At 40.7% G+C, this 23,107-nt stretch overlaps 1 protein-coding gene across 1 annotated transcript in view; it reads left to right on the plus strand.

Annotated features, from left to right (window-relative positions):
- Window positions 1-22,704, plus strand: part of Tpk1 (thiamin pyrophosphokinase 1) — an 85,180-nt gene extending 62,476 nt beyond the window's left edge. The window contains exon 3 of the mRNA XM_036181830.1: window positions 21,260-22,704. Coding sequence (XP_036037723.1) covers window positions 21,260-21,378 — 119 coding nt within the window. The 3' untranslated portion in view covers window positions 21,379-22,704. The remainder of the gene's footprint in view (window positions 1-21,259) is intronic.
- The last annotated feature ends 403 nt before the right edge of the window (window positions 22,705-23,107 follow it).

Raw genomic sequence — 23,107 nt, forward strand, 5'->3', positions numbered from 1 at the left:
TAATAAACTCTGGAAAACCAAGGATTTATAAGCATCCATCAGAAACAAACTGTTTAAGGAAATGCCAAGCTCTGAGAGACTGTAACATCCGTTAAAATCCTTTGGTCTGAGTTGGGGCAAATGAATACCAAAGGAGTGTGGTTCTCTGAGTGAATCTTCCCAGATGCTCATAGAGCAGACTTGAAAGTTCAAGTCCAACTTATTACAGGCACCAATCAGTCTTACCTAGGTATTCAGTTATTCATTCAATAAATATGGCAAGTGTAGTTGGCACTAAACCCAATGTTAATTACACAGGTGGACCAGGGATGCCAGCTCATTGGCCTGAGCTCATGTGAGTGAGTAGACTAGAAAAGTATTATCTTCAGTGTTGATACTTTGTGCTAATGTGAACCACAAGGGAGAGACTTTGGGAAATTCCCTGGTTAAGTGGGATCTCTAAAACTGTCAGAGTGTAGTGATCAAGAACAGCTCCAGTGTGCATGGAAAACAACTGTTGATGCAAAGAACACGCAGCTCTCCCTTTAAGGGAAATAAGGGTTTATTATGGGGCATTTTGAATGACTATGGCCCAGGAACACACATTTAGGTTACCTTAAATTCCTTATTGCCACATGGAAGCTGTTTCATGAAGTTTTACGGTTTTACAGAACAAAGAAAGTCATAAATCAAGAGAATATTAAAATACCTTCATGGGTACATCAGAGAGGCAGTTACAGCAAGATGGAGGAGGCTTTTCTATAGGCCTAAGATGCTGTCTGGTGACCATCTTAGCCTTTCGGGTTGGTGGAAGCTAGTGGTCTGCTAGGTCAACAGATTCCAGAAGGTTTTTATCTTAGTCACAGGATTCTGACACAGATGTGGGCAAGAAATAGCTGTTTAGGGCTAACACTAACCTGAGCTTAGGTAATTAGCCTCTAGACCTGTAGTACTCCAGCCTTTGCAATTGGCTGCAGTTTTAAGCAGTCAGTCTGCTCTTTTATTAATGAACCTAACAAAATCCAGCACAGTGTTATGAAATCTTTCACAAGAAACTGTGCACTTAAGATGACCACAATCATACTTTAAAATCCTTTGCAACTGTACATACAAATCTCCATTCTACCCTTATGGGTTACTCTCCTATATAATAAACCATATGACTACCTGCATGGACAATGATAACCTCTTCACAAAATGTTAAAATGTTTCAAGGAATGGAAGGACTAAAAATGCCGTCCTCAATGGCGATTGAAAACACCCAGTGAGAAAGTTCTGTGCTTTAAGGAGCCACAGCATGGCAAGGTGTGGTGTTTCCAGCCTCATTTTAGTTACCATCCCTTAACCCTGAAATGCCATAGAATACTATGCTGAAGGAGATCAGACAGAGTTAATCGGTTACTTTAGTGTTTTTCTCGTCAGTCACGGTGGCCTCTTACCTGGGAACTGAGTACACCCCTCTGTTCACTGGGTTTGTGGCAAAAACAAAATGGAAAATGGATCCTTCTCTTTCTCAGCTTAGAAGCTAGCAGCATGTATCACCAAGTACCACAGCAAGCCTGGCAGCTTTCACAGGCACCATGTCTAGTAGGGGGACCAAGGGCAGCCAACTGCACTGTTAAGCACTGAGCCCATTAGCTGTGGAGCATACCATACCAGTGTGCTGATGATCTAGTCCACTAAAGCTCTGCATATGAGGCCCTTGAGGCTGCATCATCAAGCCTGATGTCATAAGGTCCAACGTGTTTAATACCTAACACTTAAAGGATTGTTTTTCACCTTGACTTTACAATTTGGGGGGACATATAAAATCACTGTGTAAGCTCCATAATTGCTCCCAACACCTACCACCACCACCACATACAAGGCTATGTTCTACTCAAAAAAAAAAAAAAAAAAAAAGAAGCTGAACTTCTGGAAGAATTTCTAAAGCAGCTATTTCTCTTTGATTCCGAAATGTAAAATAGTCAGAAGATAATGACCCACTGAAATGACAAATAAACTTTATTGACTCTGTTGGTGTGTATTTAAATAATGAACAAAATAAAATAGAACTAAATACAATATTGAAGCAAGATGAGATCCACCACTCTGGCCACATGCCTAAGTGAAAAGGAACTACAGGAAGGAAGTACAGCAAGGCAGCCTGAAGCACTGTGTCAGACATCTGAACTCAGGAGCAGCATCTGGAGGATTCTCATCTGTTCCCAGGGGTATTATTATTGGCTTCTTAGATGAAACAGAATACTTTAATCTTAGAGATAATTTTACTCTTGGCAGAGACACAGGCCATGGGATGTCAAATGTGATAGATAGGACTTCCTGAGCCTCAGACATGATATCAGGCTTATCATCATGCCAGCTCGTACAATAAGACAGTATAACTCAGCTTGTATGGAACTTTTTTCAATATTAAAATTGTCTGTCTTTATTTCTTTCTTCAAATTCTGACTTACTTTGTTGTTAATGAGAAATTTCTTGAAAACCTTCATTTTTATTCCTTTAGTTGTAATGATTTTTTTACAACTTTTCTAATAAGAACATCTATGTCCCTAGAATTACAAAGAAAGACTTTTAATAACTCTTTCTTGTACCATGAAATGCTTTTCCCATGTTGAAAAGTGAAGATATGGTTGGAGATTTAGCTCAGTGGTAGAGCGCTTGCCTAGCAAGCACAAGGCCCTGGGTTCGATCCTCAGCTAAAAAAAAAAAAAAAAAAAGTGAAGATAGATTGCTGAATTTAATCTTTAATTCTTTTTAATAATTGGTTTATTTTTATTTTATACACATTGGTGTTTTGCCTGTGAGGGTTTCTGAGCCCCTGGAACTGTAGTTACAGGCAGTTGTGAGCTACCATGTGGGTGCTGGGAATTGAAACCAGGACCTCTGGAAGAGCAGCCAGTTAACCACTGAGCCATCTCCAGCCCCTTTAATTCTTAGGAATTCTTATATTACAGCTGTGTCAAAGTAGTTTTATTGAAACCTGAATATTGAGTCTGAACTCAGCAACTCTGTCCATTTGATCCTCTCCTCTGTCCTCCTTATGAAGATGATTAAGGCTCCTTTATTCAACACTGACTAGAACTGAGGATAAGACGCTCCTTCAGCATTTTACAATGGAACTGGTACTTAAAAAATAAAAATACTCAGTATAAAGTGCCTCAGTTAAAGACTTTGTGTCTGAATCCCATGGTCTCTACCTTATTAAAAAGTCAGGGATGGGACACCCATGAGTCAGTTTTCCTCTAGGCCTCAAACCTGCAATGTTAAGTCAATCTACAAGCACTGAAAAAAATTAAGAGAACACAGTTATATTTTTCAACTAATGTAAATACTAAATAAGTAGCACAGGCCATTTAATTTTGATGAACTAATCCAAAACAGCCCTGAGGCCTCCCTAGTGTGTTAAGGACACAGACTGTGCCATGATAACACCAGAGTCTGGAGAGCTCCACTGCTGTGTCCAAGATCAGTGAGGTATGTACTTATTTCCCCATCTTGAAATAAAGGTTATGGGGTTAGACAGATGGCTCTTCAGCTTCATTTCTTGAAGCTCTAGACATTGCCTAAGGCCCATTTGGTGCAGGAGGTAAGTGGAGCCTTGAGTCCAGCACCTATTATGGGTAGAAGTAGGAACAGCTTTGTCTTTGTGTGTGGTAAGCCATGAAGCTAATAGATAAGGTTCTTGCAGATCACGCAACCTATGCTAAGGTAGAACAAGCCATGTGTTTACCCACAGTAGCATATAACCTAATTAGAAGACAAGGATAAATGAACAGTTAATATAGATGCCTGCTACTGCCACCGTGATGTTGTGAATTCCCCGTGGAGAGTTATAAGCTCCAAGAAATCAGTTTCTAAGTGTGTGAGAGAGCATTTTCTTATGTGACCTCCAGGGGTCTATTACAATGTCTGTCGAGGAGACTTGCAAGATCTGCCTGCCCTCTCCTCTTAGGTCCACATAACATTGCTTCTGTAGTTCCTTCTTCTTGTCATTTCTCAATCCACAACAGAGCAGCGGCTTTCCCAGCTTCCATATCTTCACTCTTCATTCCTTCACCACATAAAATAGCCTGTTGCTCTGTTAAGGAGTTAGTGGTAACAGCAAGTCATCATAACCATGAGGCATAAATAGGACAGGGTAGAGCCAGGTAAATAGATTGGTTCAGTCAAATCTTAAGCAGACAAGTTTGTTCTTCCAACAGTTCCATTTTGGTTTTTCCCAAGAATGTCTCCAATGTTTCCCTTCCCTTCTGTGGTAGTTTGAATGTAATCAGCCCCCATGATCCCACAGGGAGTGGCACTGTTAGGAGGTGTGGCTTTGTTGGAATGGGTATGGCCTTGTTGGAGATTTCCTATGCTCAGGTTACGATCCAGTATGTCCCAGTATGTCCGTCGACCTCCTGTTGCCTGCAAGGTGTAGCACTCTCTGCTCCAGCATCGTATCTGCCTGCATGCCGCCATGATTCCCATCAGAATGATAATGGACTGAACCTCTGAAACTGTAAGGTGCCACCACAATTAAATGTTTTCTTTATAAGGGTTGCCGTGGTCACGGTGTCTCTTCAGAGCAGTGAAAACCCTCAGATTCCTTTTCTCATTGCTCTGATCTGGGGAAAGGAACTTAACATCCTGCAGTAAAAGTTCTTCGAAACTCCTTCTTCGCCCCACGTGTTTATGCTGGTTGCTTTTTGTTTGCCTGTTTCGGGTTACTTGGTTTGGTTATTCTAAAGAGCAGGAATTATGTCTCTTTCACTTTATTGGGGTTAGGTACCAGCCGCACATTTGACATTATGCATTAATTCTGTGCTCCCTCACATCTTTCCATCTTTCTTCACTTTCCTATGCCATTTGCATTTTTTATATACTCGTAATAATCTCAATTGACATTTGAAAGATGGAAGCAAATATGACTTCAAAGCCTCCTTGGTGCAGATGAAATGATGATATAATACAGATTTTCAGTGCTTTTCTGGAGAAGTCAGGGCTCTTTGCAGGCATTAGCTCATTCGTCTTCACCTTTCCAGTATGAGAAATAACTGCAGTAGATATTATTGGCATCTTCTAAATGGATGCTGAGATCGCCTGGGTTTTTTTTTTCTTCAAACATCATGGGATATTAGAGTAGTAGAATGGAAGTTCAGTTCTCTGTTCTCCGAGGTGGCACTAGGGCCCAGCCACACAGAATGACTTGTGCTGTTCTCCAGCCTGTGATGAGGACCTGGTCCTGGACCTGGACATCATCCTTGAATATTCTCACAATTCTCATACTTGTGTGGATGGTTTCCAGCAGGCCAGTGTGCACAGGAGGCTGTGCTAGGGCCCAGGTGCTAAGCTCAGGAGAGCAGCCCATGTATTGTATGGGTCAGCGCTCTTTGTATACACATGTAAAGCACATACTAGCCTTTCACTGTGAGGTTGTCCAGGCAGTTTTATAAAGTTTACCCCAAACTAGTTTAATGCAAACTAGTCACATTTTATGGATGTGGACTGTCCTTTTTGTCTCATAGACCCTGTGGGCTTTTCTTTATTTCTTCAAGGAGATTATCTTTTTAACTGTTTATTTCCTTAACTACCAGAGAGGCTGACCTAAGTAGAACACACTATTAATATAACATATTGGGGAATGTGTTTCAACAAAGAAACAGGTTTCTTTTGCTTATTCTAGGCAGATCTACACATTTGCAAGCACTGATCTTAGAAGACAGTTCCAAACTAGAATATTTCATTTTAATTCCTCCAAGTTGCAGAACTCTTCTGGTCTAATTGTGTATTTTGATAGCAGGCTGTGTTGAAGTAAAAACTGAAAAATAAAATAATAAAATATTCAAAGGGAAAAAATAAGGGAGCATCTGAAGCCCCCAAGCATCTTCCAGGCCTCATCCAAGGGTGTGTAGATGTGTGACTCCTGAGTCTGGAGATGAAGGGAGGGCCATGTGACTGTTGGGGGGGGGGGGGTTGTAGAGGTGTGACTGCTGAGGGGGGGGGTGTTGTAGAGGTGTGACTGCTGAGGGGGGGGGGAGGGTGTGTCTTCCTTGCTTTCGTGCATTTCATGATTCCTTCCTAGGCTACAAAAGGGTGGAGTGCTCGCCTCAGGAAGTGTCCAGTGGTCAGGGTTTAGAGAGATAAATTTCAGAAGGAAAGCCCAATGTGTATTATGGAGGCAGGCGTAAGAACAAGTTTCACTCACCATTGTCCCAGCGTAGGGAGTTCTGGATAACACAGGTTCATTTCCAGGCCCTGTACATCCTAGTGTGAGCAGAGGCTGCCTGTGGACTCATGGCCGCGTCCCAGGCTCTGTACATCCTAGTGTGAGCAGAGGCTGCCTGTGGACTCATGGCCGCGTCCCAGGCTCTGTGCTTGCTCTTCTCACCTCTCTCTAAGATGCCGGATCTCAAGTCTACAACCTCTGACTGCACCTGACGACTTTTTCTTCAATTCAGATCGGTCTTAATGCAAACCAGTGAGCATTTCACAGACGTGGCACTGACTGAGCTCAGAGGGAAACAGGTGAAGAGAAGGCAGTGCTTCCCTGGGAGCTCCCTGGCCTTACGTCCTGAGGGCCAGCACATCTTCCCTTATGACTAGAGTTCCGTTCCCCACTACCCTAAAGTTTATAGAGCACTGACAGGCCAGCACTCAGGCCATGCAAGACAGTCTCCAGTTGGTTAATTGCTTTTTCCAAGTTTTTGAAATGGGAGACCTACTTTTAAAAAGTCTATAATTGTCATGCCTGTTTACTCTGTCAACCAGAGAAGTCCCTCCACTAATTTTGGGGTTCATAACACTGACTATTTTGAGGCATCCTGGCAGCTTATTTCTTCACCCCATGATCAGTATTTATCTGTTTCATTATCTGATTTTAGATTCAGGTCAAGCAGTTTGGAGCAAAAGTAATACCTCCATGGAACTTCATCCCTCCTTAGCATCAGCTCAGGAGGCACATGACCACTGTTAGCCCTTTCTCACTGATGCTGCTTGATCATTCATCATCTGACTGAGATCTGAAAGTGCCCAGATCTGACTATTCCCTTTGTTCTTCTGAAATTGAAAACAACATGGGAGTGGTACTTTGATTCTGTGTGATCAGCCACTCCCCAGCATCATTTCAGCTGGTGATTTAGCACTAATGGCTTCTGCCTGACCCACTTATTACACTGCTTGCTGCAGAATAGTGACTTTCTGTCATTCATTCCCTAGAGTTGACACTCTTCTCTAAAGAAATGTTCTTCTCCCCTTCTGCCTTTGGGGATTCTTTTTGTTATTAAACGAATTGCAGTGCATTTTCCTCAGTACTCTTCTCTATCTCAAATTGCCCAGCAACTCTGTCCTTTTGACATGTCTAAATGGGCTTTGGATTATTTTCTTATTTTTGCAGCAGCATGTTTCAGGCTCACCAGATACTGTTTCTGCCCTAAACTCGGATTTTAATTAATCAGCTTCTAATGCAAAGTATGTTCTAGAGAAGAAACCAAGTCATTTTCAGCCAGACAGAGAATTATTAATTCAATCACTGTAAGGTGAAGAATGGGAGAGTGATACAGGCGAGGAAAGGAGCTATGAGTTCAGACTGTATGGATCCAATTTGCAGAGAAAAAGCTAGATTTGTTCCAGGAGGGAACAAAAAATTTTCCATGAAAATGGGAAATTCATGACTTATTGAAGGACTATGGAGCTGCATAGAATGACTGGCAAGTAGGTAAGAAATAGCCAGGTGATAGGGAGTCCTAACTGCTATGCCAACATATGTGGATAGGTCCAGGGGGGTATGTTGCTTTGTTTCCATTTGATAGCTACCCCATTGCCAATTAGGGTCTGTCATTGGTTATTCTTTCCCACAGGAGCAGCATGATTAAAGGTGAGGTACGAGGATAAGAAGGAGAGACAGTGGTTTTAAAGGAATATAAGTAGATCATCTGCCACAAGTTCAGGCAGTGCTTGGCTATTTTCTCAGCCTTATCAGATGCAGGCTATGTCCTCTTGAAACTTTTAGGTTTGGTTTGCTTAAAGTTTTACTTTACAGTAGTCATCCTACATTTTCTTGTAGGTATTCCTCAGCCTAAAGGGCAGTGAACTCAGTCCTCAGGAATGAACATGTTGAGAGTTCAAGCATCTGTTGACCTATTTATAAGGCTTAATCATCTGAAATAACTTAACTTACACCAAGTGTCATGTGCCTTTAATAACCTGCCATGTGAGCCTGAATATTTATGTGTGGAATGATAATCAGATTCTATGTAATCAAACCAAGAGACACTATTCCCTAGTATGACAAATGACTGTGTCCAACCTGTCTTGTCACTTTTACTAAAACATGAGAACCTTAGGTGCAGAGACATTTGATCCCTGGTAGCTGCTGCATTCAAACTCTAACAAATGCTATTATCCCTCCATGCTGGCTGGTCTCAGGACTACCATGACTACCATATAGTGAGGTTCTCAAGCCCTTTCTATAAGATGGCACAGTATTTGCACACTGTCTATACATACCCTTCAAATACTTTAAGTAAGCTAGACTCTTAACAACAAGGTATCCATTGCTTGTAGTATCTTTTATAACATAAATGCAATGTAAATAGTTTCTGTACTGTACTCCTCAAGAAATAATTGTAAGAAAAAAATGCTCTGTATATGCCCAGGACAGACACAGATGTCTTTTCCCGAATATATCAACCCACAGATGTAGGCCTTACATATTTAGAGGACTGTATCTAGAAAACAAAGGCATACATATACATGACCAAGGTAGCGCCCAAAATTTAAGTATTTCACAGAAACTAGCTTAGAAAAGGTGTGAGTTTACTTCATTCTACTCAGCCAGCTAGATGCTAATCACTCGCATGAAGGCATTTGATAACTGCTTAAATCAGTATGTCTCTCTCTTCTGATTTTAAGAGCAATCCTAACATGTTCTTTCAGTAGAATAGCCAGAGAAAGCAAAATGAAGAGAAATTTTTCTGCGTACTTATTTTATGTTAGAAATCATATCCTGTGTTCTATATACCATGCCTGTGAAGTAGGGATTATTTTTCACATTCTGAAGTTAAGGAAACTGAGACCACAGTAAATAACTCAGTTCACTGAGTTAGTGAATGAGAGAGTTGAGCTTTGTTTCAACTTGGGTCTACCCTCTGTCTTCCCCATGAAGGGCCCATGGTTTTGACAGAAAGATGCTTTTTCTCTCTCTACAAGCTCCTGGTTCTCATCCTTAACCCTAGATAACCTAGGACAGAAGGTGAGAATGTTTCTTGTATTTCTAAGGTCTAGTTCTCTACAATACAAAAGCCAAAAGTTAGGCTCTGGCTCTACCAATGCCCTAACATACCTCCTGTGAAATTTCACTGTAATATGAACACAACCAGTCTTTGTTGTAAGGCCTGCCAAACAACCTGTCATCAGTACAGATGAGGACTATAGCTTGAAAAGAATAGAAGAAATGGAAGATTTACATTGAGATATAGACCAAGCCTAGGTCCTGTGGTTTCTAGTAATCCTGTTGTGTATTTGATTCTTGTCCTTTGTTAAAAGCAGGACTTCATCCAGATGACTGGTTGACTACAGCAGCTATGTGTGGCTCACTGTACCCTGCAGTCCAGAGAGAGAACTATCTGAACTTGAGTCTCAACTATCTAAAAACTCAGCCCTGTTCTAGACAAGTTCTCCAGTGTGAAAAGAAGAAAGTGGTTTTTCTCAGTATAGGTGAAGCGTGCTCCCTCTGCCAGGGTCTATTTTCAGGGTGAGCACCCACAATCTAAAGATACAGAGTGCTCCATAATATAAAACTTGTCCCAAGGCTAGAGAGATGGCTCAGAAGTTAAGAGCACTCACTGCTCTTCCAGAGGTCCTGAGTTCAATTCCCAGCAACCACATGGTAGCTCACAACCATCTGTAATGAGATCTGGCACCCTCTTCTGTATACATAATAAATAAATACATCTTAAAAAAAAAAAAAAAAAAAAACTTGTTGTCTGCACACAGGACACTATCAGCGGGCACATCTCACACCTGCCCTTCTGTGACAGGCAACAGTCAAAACGTAATCACTAAATAAGAAACAGAGTTAACATTAGCTTGTATGTGCACAGTGTTAATGACTTGAGTTCTGTCTTCAATGTAACATTATATATTCAAATACTCTGAATCTGTAACATTTATAATGTCATGTGTCATAGATAAGGAATGTGCTCCACCTCTTCTTTATTCCTAGATTGACCCTCAGATGTTTGGGGGTGAGAGGATGCTAGTCATAACCCAAAAGTTCCTTCAAATTTTTTCTGTGAAGATTTCATTGTGGTATTCAAAACTGTGGTTTTCTTAAAATGACAGTAAATGTGTTGGGTTTTTTTTTTAGTTATTAATTTATATTAATAATTATATAATGATGTGTTTTATGATGGCATTGCTACATGGTTATGATTTATTTTGATTATACACTCTCATTACCTTTTCTTAACCACCCTCTAACTTCCCCTGATCCCCTTCCTCTTCCCAGTTCATCCCTTTCTAATTTCCTGTCTTTCATGAGTGTGGTGTGTGTGTATGTGTGTGTGTGTGTGTGTGTGTGTGTGTGTGTGTTGAATTTGAATTTTATTAGGTTGTTGACATGGCCATGGTAAGATGTAATCTACAGAAGGCTAGTATAGTCATTTGTTTTTCCAAGACAGGGTTTCTCTATGTAGCTTTACGCCTTTCCTGGAACTCACGTGGTAGCCAAGGCTGGCCTTGAACTCACAGAGATCCGCCTGGCTCTGCCTCCCGAGTGCTGGGATTAAAGGCATGCGCCACCACTGCCCAGCTTAGTGTAGTCATTATTATAAAATAATCACTCAGACGCTTAATATTAATTATAAACTGGTCTGTGGCTCAGGCTTATTGCTAGCTAGCATAAATTATACATCCTAAATTAACCTATTTCTATTTATCTTTGTATTGCCACGTGTCTCATATTCTATTACATATGGCTCCCCTGGCAGCTTACAGCATCTCCCCTGACTCCACCTTTCTTCTCCCTGTGTCTTTGCTTGGATTTCCTGCCTGTCTATAACCTGTCTTGCCATAAACCAATAGCTTCTCTATTAACCAATGATAGCAACACATATTCACAGCATACAGAAAGACCATCCCACAGCACTTCCCTTTTTCTGTCTAATCAAAAACGAAGGTTTTAACTTTAACATAGTAAAATTACATATAACAAAACAGTTACAATATCTAGTCTATTTGTATTTGGCAAAATTAAATAAAATATTCTATTATCTATCTTATATTTGTGAGTCTAAAGTTTCATAACTAATTTACCTTTTATCATAACCAAGGAAAACTATAATTATAACTATCTAGTCTTCAATTCCATCAAAGACCCCAAAAGGATATAATATTATCTGAGTAAACAATAAACAGTGCATTGCAGGCAACTTCCAAAGTTACAGAAATGACAGCAACATCTGGCAGACTGGATAGTTACCCAAAGTTCCTGTGTAGCATTGGGGCATCTATCTTCAGCCTGCAGGTCTGGAGTCTCTGGCATATTTTTCAGTGAAGCAGGAAATTTGAAGGACTGTTCTGCCTATTGGCAAAGTTCATCAGTTGCTTTCCTCTGTGTCCTGCAGAATGTCTGGCAGTTTCTTCTGTGAAGCAGGAACCAGAAGGACTACCTCACCTTGTTTTGGCAAAGTTTGATGATCACTTTACTATGTCCCTGCATGTCTAGTTTATACAACATATTGTCAAGCAGTCCAGGCAAGATCAGTTTCCTGCCCAAATAGCTAGCCTTTTCCACATTGTAAGCAAACTCCATAATGAGTTTCCTTGATACCCATCATCATCTTTGAAGTAATTGGTGCTGACAGGAGCAGATGTGTCTCACTGACCAGGAAAGTCTAAGCTCTTGAAACATTTTAAATGCCATATTCTGTAGGTCTTTGAAGTGTTTGAAGATTATCTATCTAATTGAAATATATCTTTGTATACCTAAAAAACTTAACTAACATGACTATAAGTTTGATTATTATAGATGGCTATTAATCTGTATTTCTTTTTTTCATTTTTCTTTATTAAGAAATTTTCTACTCACTCCACATACTATCCACAGGTCCCCCCTCTTCCTTCCTCCCACACCCACAGCCTTCTTTTCCAAGCAACCCCACATCCCCACATCCCCAAATCAAGGTCTCCCATGGGGAGTCAGCAGAGCCAGCACACTGAGCCTAGGCAGGTCCAAGCCCCTTCCCATTGCACCAAGGCTATGTAAGGTGTCACACCACAGATACCAGATTCCAGAAGCCTGACCATAGACCAGAGACAGATCCCGGTCCCCCTGCCTGGGTGCCCCCCAAACAGTTCGAGCCAAACAACCATCTTCCATATCCAGAGGGCCTAGTCCAGTCTCATGGGGGCTCCACAGCCACCAGTCCACAGTTCATGGGCTTCCACTAATGTGGCCGGTCATCTCTGCACATCCTCCCATCATGATCTCAACGTCCCTCACCTGCATTATCTCTCCTCTCTCTCATCAATTGGATTTCCGGAGCTCAGCCTGGTGCCTGGCTGTGGATCTCTGTATCTGCCTCCATCTGTCACTGGACAAAGGCTGTATGATGACAGCCAAGATATTTGCTAAACTAGTAACCAGAGTAGACCGGTCCAGGCACCCTCTGGACAACTGCCAGCAGACCAAGGTGGAGTCATCCTTGTGGATTCCTGAGAGCCTCCCCAGCACCATGCCTCTTCCTATTCCCATGATGTCCTCATCTATCATGGTATCTTCCTCCCTGCCCTCCTACTCTGTCTCTGTTCCAGCTCGACCCTCCCATTTCCCTATGTTCTCATTCCCACTCCTCACCCTCTGCCACTCCCCGACACACCCAGTGCACTCATGTAGATATCATCCACGTCTCCTTCACAGGACCATCCATATGTCCCTCCTAGGGTCTTTCCCTGTTAGCTAGCCTCTCTGGAGCTGTGGGTTGCAGTCTGGCCATCCCTACCCTCACATTTAGTATCCACTTATAAGTAAGTACATACTATGTTTGTCCTTCTGAGTCTGGGTTACCTCACTCAAGATGATATTTTCTAGTTCCATCCATTTGCCTGCAAATTTAATGATATCGTTGTTTTTTACTGCTGAGTAGTACTCCATTGTATATATGTGCCATATTTTCTTTATCCATTCTTCATTTGAAGGACATCTAGGTTGTTTCCAGGTTCTTGCTATTATGAATAATGCTGATCTGAACATAGTTGAGCATGTGTCCTTGTGGTAAGATTGAGCATTCCTTGAGAATATGCCCAAGAGTGGTATAACTGGGTCTTGAGGAAGACTTATTCCCAATTTTCTGAGAAACCACCATACTGATTTCCAGAGTGGCTGTACAAGTTTGCGTTCCCACCAACAGTGGAGGAGTGTTCCCCTTGCTCCATATTCTCTCCAACATAATCTGTCTTCAGTGTTTTTGATCTTAGCAATTCTGACAGGTGTAAGATGGTATCTCAGAATTGTTTTGAGTTGCATTTCTCTGATGACTAAGGATGTTGAGCAATTCCTTAAATTCATTTGAGATTCTTCTATTGAGAATTCTCTGTTAAGCTCTGTAGCCCATTTTTTAATTGGGTTGTTCAGTATTTTGATGTCTAGCTTTTTTAGTTCTTTATATATTTTGGAGATCAGCCCTTTGTCAGATGTGGAGTTGGTGAAGATTTTTTCCCATTCTGTGGGCTGTCGTTTGGTCTTATTGACTGTGTCCTTTGCTCTATAAAAGCTTCTCAGTTTCAGGAGGTCCCATTTATTAATTGTCCCTCTCAGTGCCTCTGCTACTGGTGTTACATTTAGAAAGTAATCTCCTGTGCCAATGTGTTCAAGACTACTTCCTACTTTCTCTTCTATCAAGTTCACTGTAACTGGATTTATGTTGAGGTCTTTGATCCACTTGGACTTGAGTTTTGTGCATGGTGACAGATATGGATCTATTTGCAATCTTCTGCATGTTGACATCCATTTATGCCAGCACCATTTGTTGAAGATGCATTATTTTTTCCATGGTACAGTTTTGGCTTCTTTGTCAAAAATTATATGTTCATAGGTGTTTGGATTAATGTCAGGGTCTTCAATTCAATTCCATTGGTCCACATGTCGGGTTTTATGCCAGTACCAAGCGCTTTTTATTACTATAACTCTATAGTAAAGTTTGAGGTCAGGGATCATGATGCCTCCAGAGCTTGCTTTATTATACAGGATTCTTTTAGCTATCCTAGGTTTTTTGTTTTTCCATATAAAGTTAAGTATTGTTCTTTCCAAGTCTGTGAAGAATTGTGTTGGGATTTTAATGGGGATTGCATTGAATCTGTATATTGCTTTTGGTAAGATGCCATTTTTACTATGTTGATTCTACCTATCCATGAGCATGGGAGATCTTTCCATTTTCTGATATCTTCTTCAATTTCTTTCTTCAGGGTCTTAAAGTTCTTATCATACAGGTCTTTCACTTGCTTGGTTAGAGTTACCCCAAGGTATTTTATATTATTTGTGGCTATTGTAAAGGGTGATGTTACTCTGATTTCTTTCTCAGCCACTTTTTTCATTTTTATATAGGAGGACTACTGTTTTTTTTTACTTAATCTTGTATCCTGCTATGTTGCTGAAGGAGTTTATCAGCTGTAGGAGTTCTCTGGTAGAACTTTTGGGGTCACTTAATATATACTATCATATCATCTATAAATAATGAAAGGATTTCTTCCTTTCCAATTTGTACCCCCTTGATCTCCTTTTGTTGTCTTATTGCTCTAGCTAGAACTTCAAGTACTATATTGAATAAGTATGGGGAGAGTGGACAGCCTTGTTTTGTTCCTGATTTTAGTGGAATTATATTGAGTTTCTCTCCATTTAATTTGATGATGGCTGTCAGCTTGCTGTAAATTGCCTGTATTATGTTTAGGTATGTTCCTCATATTCCTGATCTCTCTAGAACCTTTATCATGAAGGGGTGTTAGATTTTGTCAAAGACTTTTTCAGCATCCAATGAGATGATCATGTTTTTTTTTTTTTTCTTTCAGTTTGCTTATTGACAGATTTTCATATGTTGAACCATCCTTGCATCCCTGGGATGAATCCCACTTGGTCATGGTGGATAATTTTTTTTGATGTGTTCCTGGATTCGGTTAGCCAGTATTTTATTGAGTATTTTTGCATCAATGTTCATGAGGGAGATTGGTCTGTAATTCTCTTTCTTTGTTGCATCTTTGTGTGGTTTGGGTATCAGGGTAACTGTAGCCTCATAAAAAGAATTTGGTAATGTTTCTTCTATTTCTATAGTGTGGAACAATTTAAAGAGTATTAGTATTAACTATTCTTTGAAAATCTGGTAGAATTCTGCATTGAAACCATCTGGTCTTGGGCTTTTTTTGGTTGGGAGACTTTTAATGACTGATTCTATTTCCTTAGGGGTTATTGGCCTATTTAAATAGTTTATCTGGTCTAGATTTAACTTTGGTATGGGATACCTATCCAGAAGATCATCCATTTCTTTCAGATTTTCCAATTTTGTGGAGTAGAGGTTTTTGAAGTATGACCTGATGATTCTCTGGATTTCCTCATTGTCTATTGCTATGTCCCCCCTTTTCATTTCTAATTTTGTTAATTTGGATGCAGGAGATCTGCCTGCCAACTGGCCTGAAACTGGAACGGCAATAGTTGGGGGTGTAGGGGCGCAGGGTTGTGCCCCAAGCCCAAAGCCTAGGGGCTGGGGTGTTCGGGTATGAGGATAAAGACTCACCTCTTAGTCCAGTCGGGTGCTGGCAGGCTTTGTCTCAAGAAACAGTTGCAGCCCTAATCTATATTTCTTAATGCTATATTACAATTTTAAATGAGTTGCATAAACTTAATACCTTAAGCAAGAGTAGAAATAAACATATAGTATAACAAAATTGACCTTAAATTTGTATTAATAAACCCAAATCCATACCAATGTAAAGTATTTTGAGATTAACAGTTGTTTATTTTTTTTTGTATTAAAGTTGATTCAATAATCTGCCTTTTTCACCATTTCTATATCATATTCCCCTTTAAATATAAACAGACATTTATAAATAATATGTTGGGAATTTAGGCCTAGCTTTCAATACTACTTCCTGCTAATTGGGGACACTGACAATCTTATGGGGATCCTGAGAAAATTTAGGATTATGGTCAAGCTTGACTGAAGTAGTCTGTGAGGCTGCATCATCTCAGCTAGTTGCTTTGAAGCTGTTCTGGATGTTAGACCATCTGTGCCATTGCTCCCATTGGAGACCTGTGGTGATATATTGTGTCCCCCAACATACTGTGTCCCCCAATAAAGTTTTTCTGAGGATCAGAGTAAAAAGCCAACCACTATAGTAAACATAGAAGTCAGACAATGGTAGCACATGCCTTTAATCCTGTCACTCAGGAGGCAGGAATCTGTTTGGATCTCTATGAGTTAAAGGCCACACTGGGAACAGAGCCAGGCATGGTGGTACACACCTTAAATTCCAACAGTAGGCGGGCAGTGGTGGCGCATGCCTTTAATCCCAGCACTCGGGAGGCAGAGCCAGGCGGATCTCTGTGAGTTCGAGGGGCCAGCCTGGGCTACCAAGTGAGTTCCAGGAAAGGCGCAAAGCTACACAGAGAAACCCTGTCTCGAAAACAACAACCAAAAATAAATAAATAAATAAAATTTAAAAAATAAAATAAAATAAAAAAATTCCAATAGTAGTTAACCATGGAGGTTTGAAGGTCTGTACAGACAGACAGGAAGTGACAGAGCTGGGCAGGAAGAGAAAGTGGTGTAGCTGGACAGAGAGAGCAAATAATATAGCAGAACAGAAAGGCATATAGGCGTGGGGATTCAGGAAGTAGGTCTCTCTCTTTGGAGACTAAGGTGTTGGTGAGGTGAGGTTAGCTTGTGGCTTTTCCTATTCCTCTGATCTCTCAGGTTTTCACCCCTATATCTGGCTCCAGGTTTTTATTTAATAAGACTGTTTTAGCAATTTGTCTACAGAGACTTCCAGGGGTTCTCCCTTGATAGAACCACTAACCTGGAAGGAATCCACAGCTCATCTTCTGTGGGAACAAAAGCAGAACCTCTTCTCTAAAGCAACATATTCTTAGACTCAAATTTTGAAATCAAGATGATATATATCTATATATATAGATAGATAGATAGATAGATAGATATAGATAGATATAGAGATATAAATATATAGATATATATATTGGTTTAGCTTAGCAGCCCCCACAATCACATGTCTCTCTGCAGTCAAAAAAAAAAAAAAATCCCAAATACAACACAAGATACAGCATTCAGACTCTGTGTATTATCCATCTTTATGTGGCTTTTTTTTTTTATTACTCTAGTTCTTTTTTAAGGACTTTCTCTATCCTTTTCTTTTCTCAACCAAGCCTACATATATTTTTAAACACACTATTACCCATTTAGAGGTTTTTCCATCTGAATATGTTTTATTGTGTATCTGTAATAATTTCCTTTTTTAATTTATTTATTTTATTAAGAAATTTTTTATTCATTTTACATACCAACCACAGATCCCCCCTCATCCCTCGTTCTGCTCCCCCCAGCCTACTCCCCCATCCCACCCTCATCCCCCTCCTCCGAAAAGATAAGGCCTCCCATGAGGAGTCATCAAAGCCTGGTACATTCAGTTGAGGCAGGTCCAAGCCCTTCCCCTCTGCATCAAGTCTGTGCAAGGTGCGCCACCATAGGTAATGTGCTCCAAAAAGCCAGCTCATGCACCAGCGATAGATCCTGATTCTACTGCCAGGGGCCCCATAAACAGACCAAGCCACACAACTGCCTCGCTTATGCTCATGAACTTTAGACCAACAGCTGTGGAGCCTGCATAGGACTGTAATCATTTTCTGACCATTGCTTTAAACTGCAGCATGGTTAGGACCAAGTGATGGCCCCAGCTTCTTACTCCAACCCCATCGGCTTTTCAACATGGTGCAGGTACCAATGAGTCATGCTTACCTCTCCAATTCTGGGAAGCAGTATTAAGCAGCATGCTTGTGTTTTTAAGCCCATGGCTGTGCTCTCAAGCCTGCAGGCAGCAGCTAGGAGAAGCCTCTTTGTATCACAGCCCATGAGAGACCACAGGAGTCCACCATGTTGCCACTGAAGCCAGACATAGCCAGGGGAAGGGTCTTAGTAGCATAGCCCGTAATGATACCCGAACCAGGAAGCTGTTCTGGGCTCCAATTTAGAACCTTTTTTTTTTTTTTTTTTTTAAAGCTCCCAGGTTTTATGTGGAAATTCTTGACAAAGGTCTGGGCACTAACTGTAGACTAGTTTCTCGGCCCCACCCGGCCCCTCCCATGCAGGCTAGGCTCCATTCTCGTGACTAGTTGTTGAAGAAAGTGTCTCCCTATCCCATGAAGGATAGATCCTCATGAGCACCTCGCCTGCCTGTGGTTTAAGTGTGGATGGACCCAAACTGGTGCAAGTAATCTGTCAGAGAGAGCAGTGCCACGCCAGCCCAGCAGACACAGTTCCCAGCCACAGCACTCTTCCAGCTCCAGCTCTCGCTTTCTTCCCACCCCTTCCTCCGTGAAGTCCCCCCCGAGCCTGGGAGGGGCGGACAGATGCCCCATCCCGGGCTGAGCATTCAACCATCGACCTTTGCTCAGCACGCTGACCAATCAGAAGCCTCTGCAGTAACCACCACCCTTTACAAAAAGGAAGCTCAGAGACCAAAGGAGACAACAACACTGATCTATAAGCCCAGACTAAGCATTGAGCAGGCAATTTGACGCGCACAGTGTGTCCACTTAGCAATGCAGTAGCAGGAGGTCCCGCACAGGCCTATGACCTTGTAAGTTTAAAAGGACTGTTCTGTGTTTCAGATTATTCATTTCAGACTCTACTCTCAGTTTACTTTCTGTAAACTGCAGATTATCAAACATACTTGTTGCTGTTAATTAGCTGTTGGTGCAATAGCAAATATAGAATAAAATCTAATTTATAGTTGCCTTTTCACTAAAATGTTTTCTGAAAAGATTGTGTTCCTGTGTGTCCTGCCTAACACAGCCATTTAAATTCTTTGCTCATTTGGAAACTAATTGAAATGCAGCATGCCTTAGAACAATAAAAGTGTATGATGTGGTTTCCTACCTCTGAAAGCCTAGAATTCTTAGCCCTTGGAAAATTAGAAAGGAATTAATGCACTACTGTCAACCACAGCAACAGTTCTATACTGTTATCCTTTGAGCTCAGTTAAAACTAGGATTGGTTTTCCAGACTTTCAACACATTGTGTCAATTTCAGGTGACTGTGTGACTTGGGTCTTCACTCTAGAGATTCCTCTCTGAAATTAGCAGCACTTCTAAGGCACCCTCTTTTGCCCTTGTGATTAACTAAATGACATCAAAAGTCCACACACCCCCCAAAACAATGATTGTAAAACTGTGTACCCCTAGTTCTGAGATGATTCTAAGGAAGCCACTGGTGGGGGGGGGGGGGGCAACAGACTTACAGAAAGCAAGAGATCATCTAGAGTTAGCAAGTTGACTGTCGTAAACTCCACCATGACTCCCCCACAAACTCCACTGTCTACATCATGTAACAGTATCTGGATCTGCAAACACTGATGTGGATATCCCCTTCATTTAGAAACTGTATTCTCAAAGCTGCAGTTCTGGAGACAGGAGCTTCTTACAGTACACTGCATTTATAGTAGTGTTCATAGGAAAGTCATTCTGCATTCCTGGATAGTTCTATTTTATGGCTTCTTGTTTACATTAGTAAAGAAAGATATTGACAACTACAAAACGCAAATAACATAAATTTTAATTTAAAAAAACAAAAACAAAAACAAAAAACAAAAACAAAAAACAAAAAACAAAAAAACAAAAAACAAACATGTGCAGTGGTAATGCTTCCTCTTATGTTGACTTGCAGTTACTGGGGATTTCAATTGCATTTTCAAGATATCCTGAGGAAGACAGCAGGCCCCCTCTAGTGGAGAGTGAGCCTTATAACTGAACTATTTCCTTTAAGCATGAACTACTTAGATTCTGAAAGAAAGTGCAGTTTCTGCTTCACATTGGTTTATGTTTCTCGTCACATTTTAACCAAGAAAATCCTGTTAGTCAAAGGATATTTGCAGGAGAGTCATTTTAAGTCACATTGGTGAAATGAAGTGTTCTGAGTAAGCAAGGCAGAAGGTGCTGACTGTGCCAAGGTACTAACTTGTCAAGAAATGAAATACATATTTATGTGTGTGTACCTGTGAGATGTATGAATATCCTGTGGTAGTTTGAATGTAATTGGCCCCCAAAGGCTCATAGGGGGTGGCACTATTAGGAGGTGTGGCCTTGCTGGAGGAAGTGTGTCACTGTCGAGGTGGGTTTTGAGGTCTAAAGCCATGCCCAGTGTGTCAGCTCACTTCATGTTGCCTGAAAAAAATGTAGGAATCTCAGCTCCTTCTCCAGCACCATCTCTGCCTGCATGCTGCCATGTCCCACCATGATAGTAATAGACTGAATCTCTGCACTGTAAACCATCCCAATTAAGTGTTTTCCTTTACAACAGGTGCCGTGGTCATGGTGTGTATTCATAGCAATAGAACCCCTAGATAAGATATATACAAACTCTTTAACTATGTAAGTTAAATTTACACCTTCACTCCAGTAGTTAAGTAGCTTGGAGGATAGTCTTATCTCTTGCCTTCATCTTGAGCTAAGTCTGTAACTTATGCGATATTGCACATCTGAAAGTCAGCTTTGACCTTTGTGTTCCCATTAACTTTCCAGAACATAAGCCATGCTCACCATGACATTTCTTTATGAGTCAAAAATAATGACCCAAACTCCGTGCCTTTTTAGGTATCTAGTTTTCTGTCCCCATATGGTTTGTACTGTACCTTATAGAGTTTAATGGTTTTATAAAAAGTTATTTCTGTACTATCAAAAAATAAAACTTACCCAGGCAAGCAAGAAAGTAAATGGCACATTACAGATAAGTGCTTTGGGTTTAGAATTAGTAAAGAAAGTAGGGAGGCTAATCAATCTGTTATCTATAGTAAGGTATAGCCCAAAATGGTGAATAATACAATGACAAGTTCTGAGAATGGATAAAGAACATTGTAGAGACACTAGTTTTAAAACCCTACACCATGTGTTTCCTCCACTCTGGTTTTGTATAACATCTATCAAAGAATATGTTCAACTGTGTCATTGTAGCTGTTGATGAACTTGGTCTACACTGTGAAAAGTTTTTTTCACTAATCTGTTTCTCTTTTTTCCCCACAGCAAATGATGTGCTTGCCTTTGGAACACTGGTCAGTACTTCTAACACCTACGATGGGTCTGGGGTCGTGACTGTGGAAACTGATCACCCGCTTCTCTGGACCATGTCCATCAAAAGCTAACCTAGAGTATGGTGTCCATCATGTGCCTCTGCCTTCCCTTATCTGCCCAGTGGCTCTTGCTCACCATGAAGAAATCACCTAGGTGTGCAGAAATCTAAACTTCTCCATAGGAAGCCTTGGGCTTTCAAGATGTTGGGGATTAGGGTACAGCTGAGGAGAGGAGCACTTGCTCCATAGGGACAAGGTTCGACCCTGAACACCATAAAATAGAGATTGCTGGTGTTTAAACATTCTAGTCATGCTATAAATGATATCTCAATTTTATATTGAGGGAAAATTATGTTTCATCAAAGTAAATAAGCTTTATTATAATCTATTGAAAAAGCTAATGTAGATCATTACATTATATATTCAGTTCTGATCATTGTAATTAATAAGTCCATTTACCTTAAAATTCTTTTTTAATTTCAAAGCACCAAAAACTGTTGTCAGTGTTGCCTTGGAGTCTAGACTTCCTTAAATGCCTGCCAACAAGGGCTGCCTGCCTCTCAGTATCTCCTCCCAGCATTGGATTCCTCTCTATAATGTATATTATCTTCCAGAGTGCTAGGATAGAATGGCACAATTCACCTTGACACGATCTTTTAAAAGATAGGAATCACTGACTTAATGGGTAGATTTGAAAACAAGCAGTTACATAGGTTATGGGTAAATGAGAAGTGGTGATTCATGATTCCCTCATACATTAACCCCTCAAAACTTACAAGTAATCACTCTGAGCTTTAGAAATGCAGAGATCCTTATGAAAATCCTGACAAACTCAAAAGGTTTGTATAGAGGATTCTTAATCCTAAAAATTCAGTCACTTTTAACATACCTCACACTAAAAAAAAATGAACTATTAATTCATGGACCATACATTTCCTGACATCAGCATAAAATGAGTGCACCTGTGGAGATAAATGAACACAGCCTGCTGAGGAAGTCATCCCAGCCCACCAAGTACCTGGTTCCTGAAGCCGTGTAGCCGTAGAGTGGACGGGTTGGAATCATTGCGTAGGAATGAACTACAGATCCAAACTCTACTGCTAGCATGTTGCAGTTGGAGAGCAGATAATACTAACTTAGCATAGGCTTGCTGGTGCATTAAAATGTATTCATGTTTCTTCCATGTTAGCCCCTACTCATCTTCCTATCCTCTCCTAGTCCATTTGTTAAACTGCATCTGAACAAACAACCCATGACTTAAGGACAGCCTGCCCACCATGTTACGTTAACCATGACTATGTCACTGTCTGCCTGGTGCTACAATAGTATGAGGCTTAAAACATTAAGAGAAAGCCGGGCAGTGGTGCACACCTGTAATCCCAGCACTCAGGAGGCAGAGTGTGGATCTCTGTGAGTTCAAGGCCAGCCTGGTCTACAGAGCTAGTCCAGGACAGGCTCCAAAGCTACAGAGAAACCCCGTTTCCAAAAACAAAAACAAAAACAAACAAACAAAAAAACATTAAGAGAAAGAAAAGAGATCAGTTGAACCAATGTCAAGTTATGAACAGAAATTGTTAGAATTATTGTTATTATTTATGCAAATATGATACTGAAATCTGGATGTCAAATAAAAAGTTATTAAAGTGCATGTCTATAGTGGTTTTCTAAGAAAATGTTCAATTTTATCACTTGTATTTCATTATGACCCCTCTCTCATAATCAGTGTTTCTGCTCAAAGGGTTGACTAAAGATGCATAATTCATAAATCTCACATCTGATTTCAAACAGCAATCCATTCATA

Source organism: Onychomys torridus, chromosome 3, assembly GCF_903995425.1.
Source record: "Onychomys torridus chromosome 3, mOncTor1.1, whole genome shotgun sequence".
Lineage (NCBI taxonomy): Eukaryota > Metazoa > Chordata > Mammalia > Rodentia > Cricetidae > Onychomys > Onychomys torridus.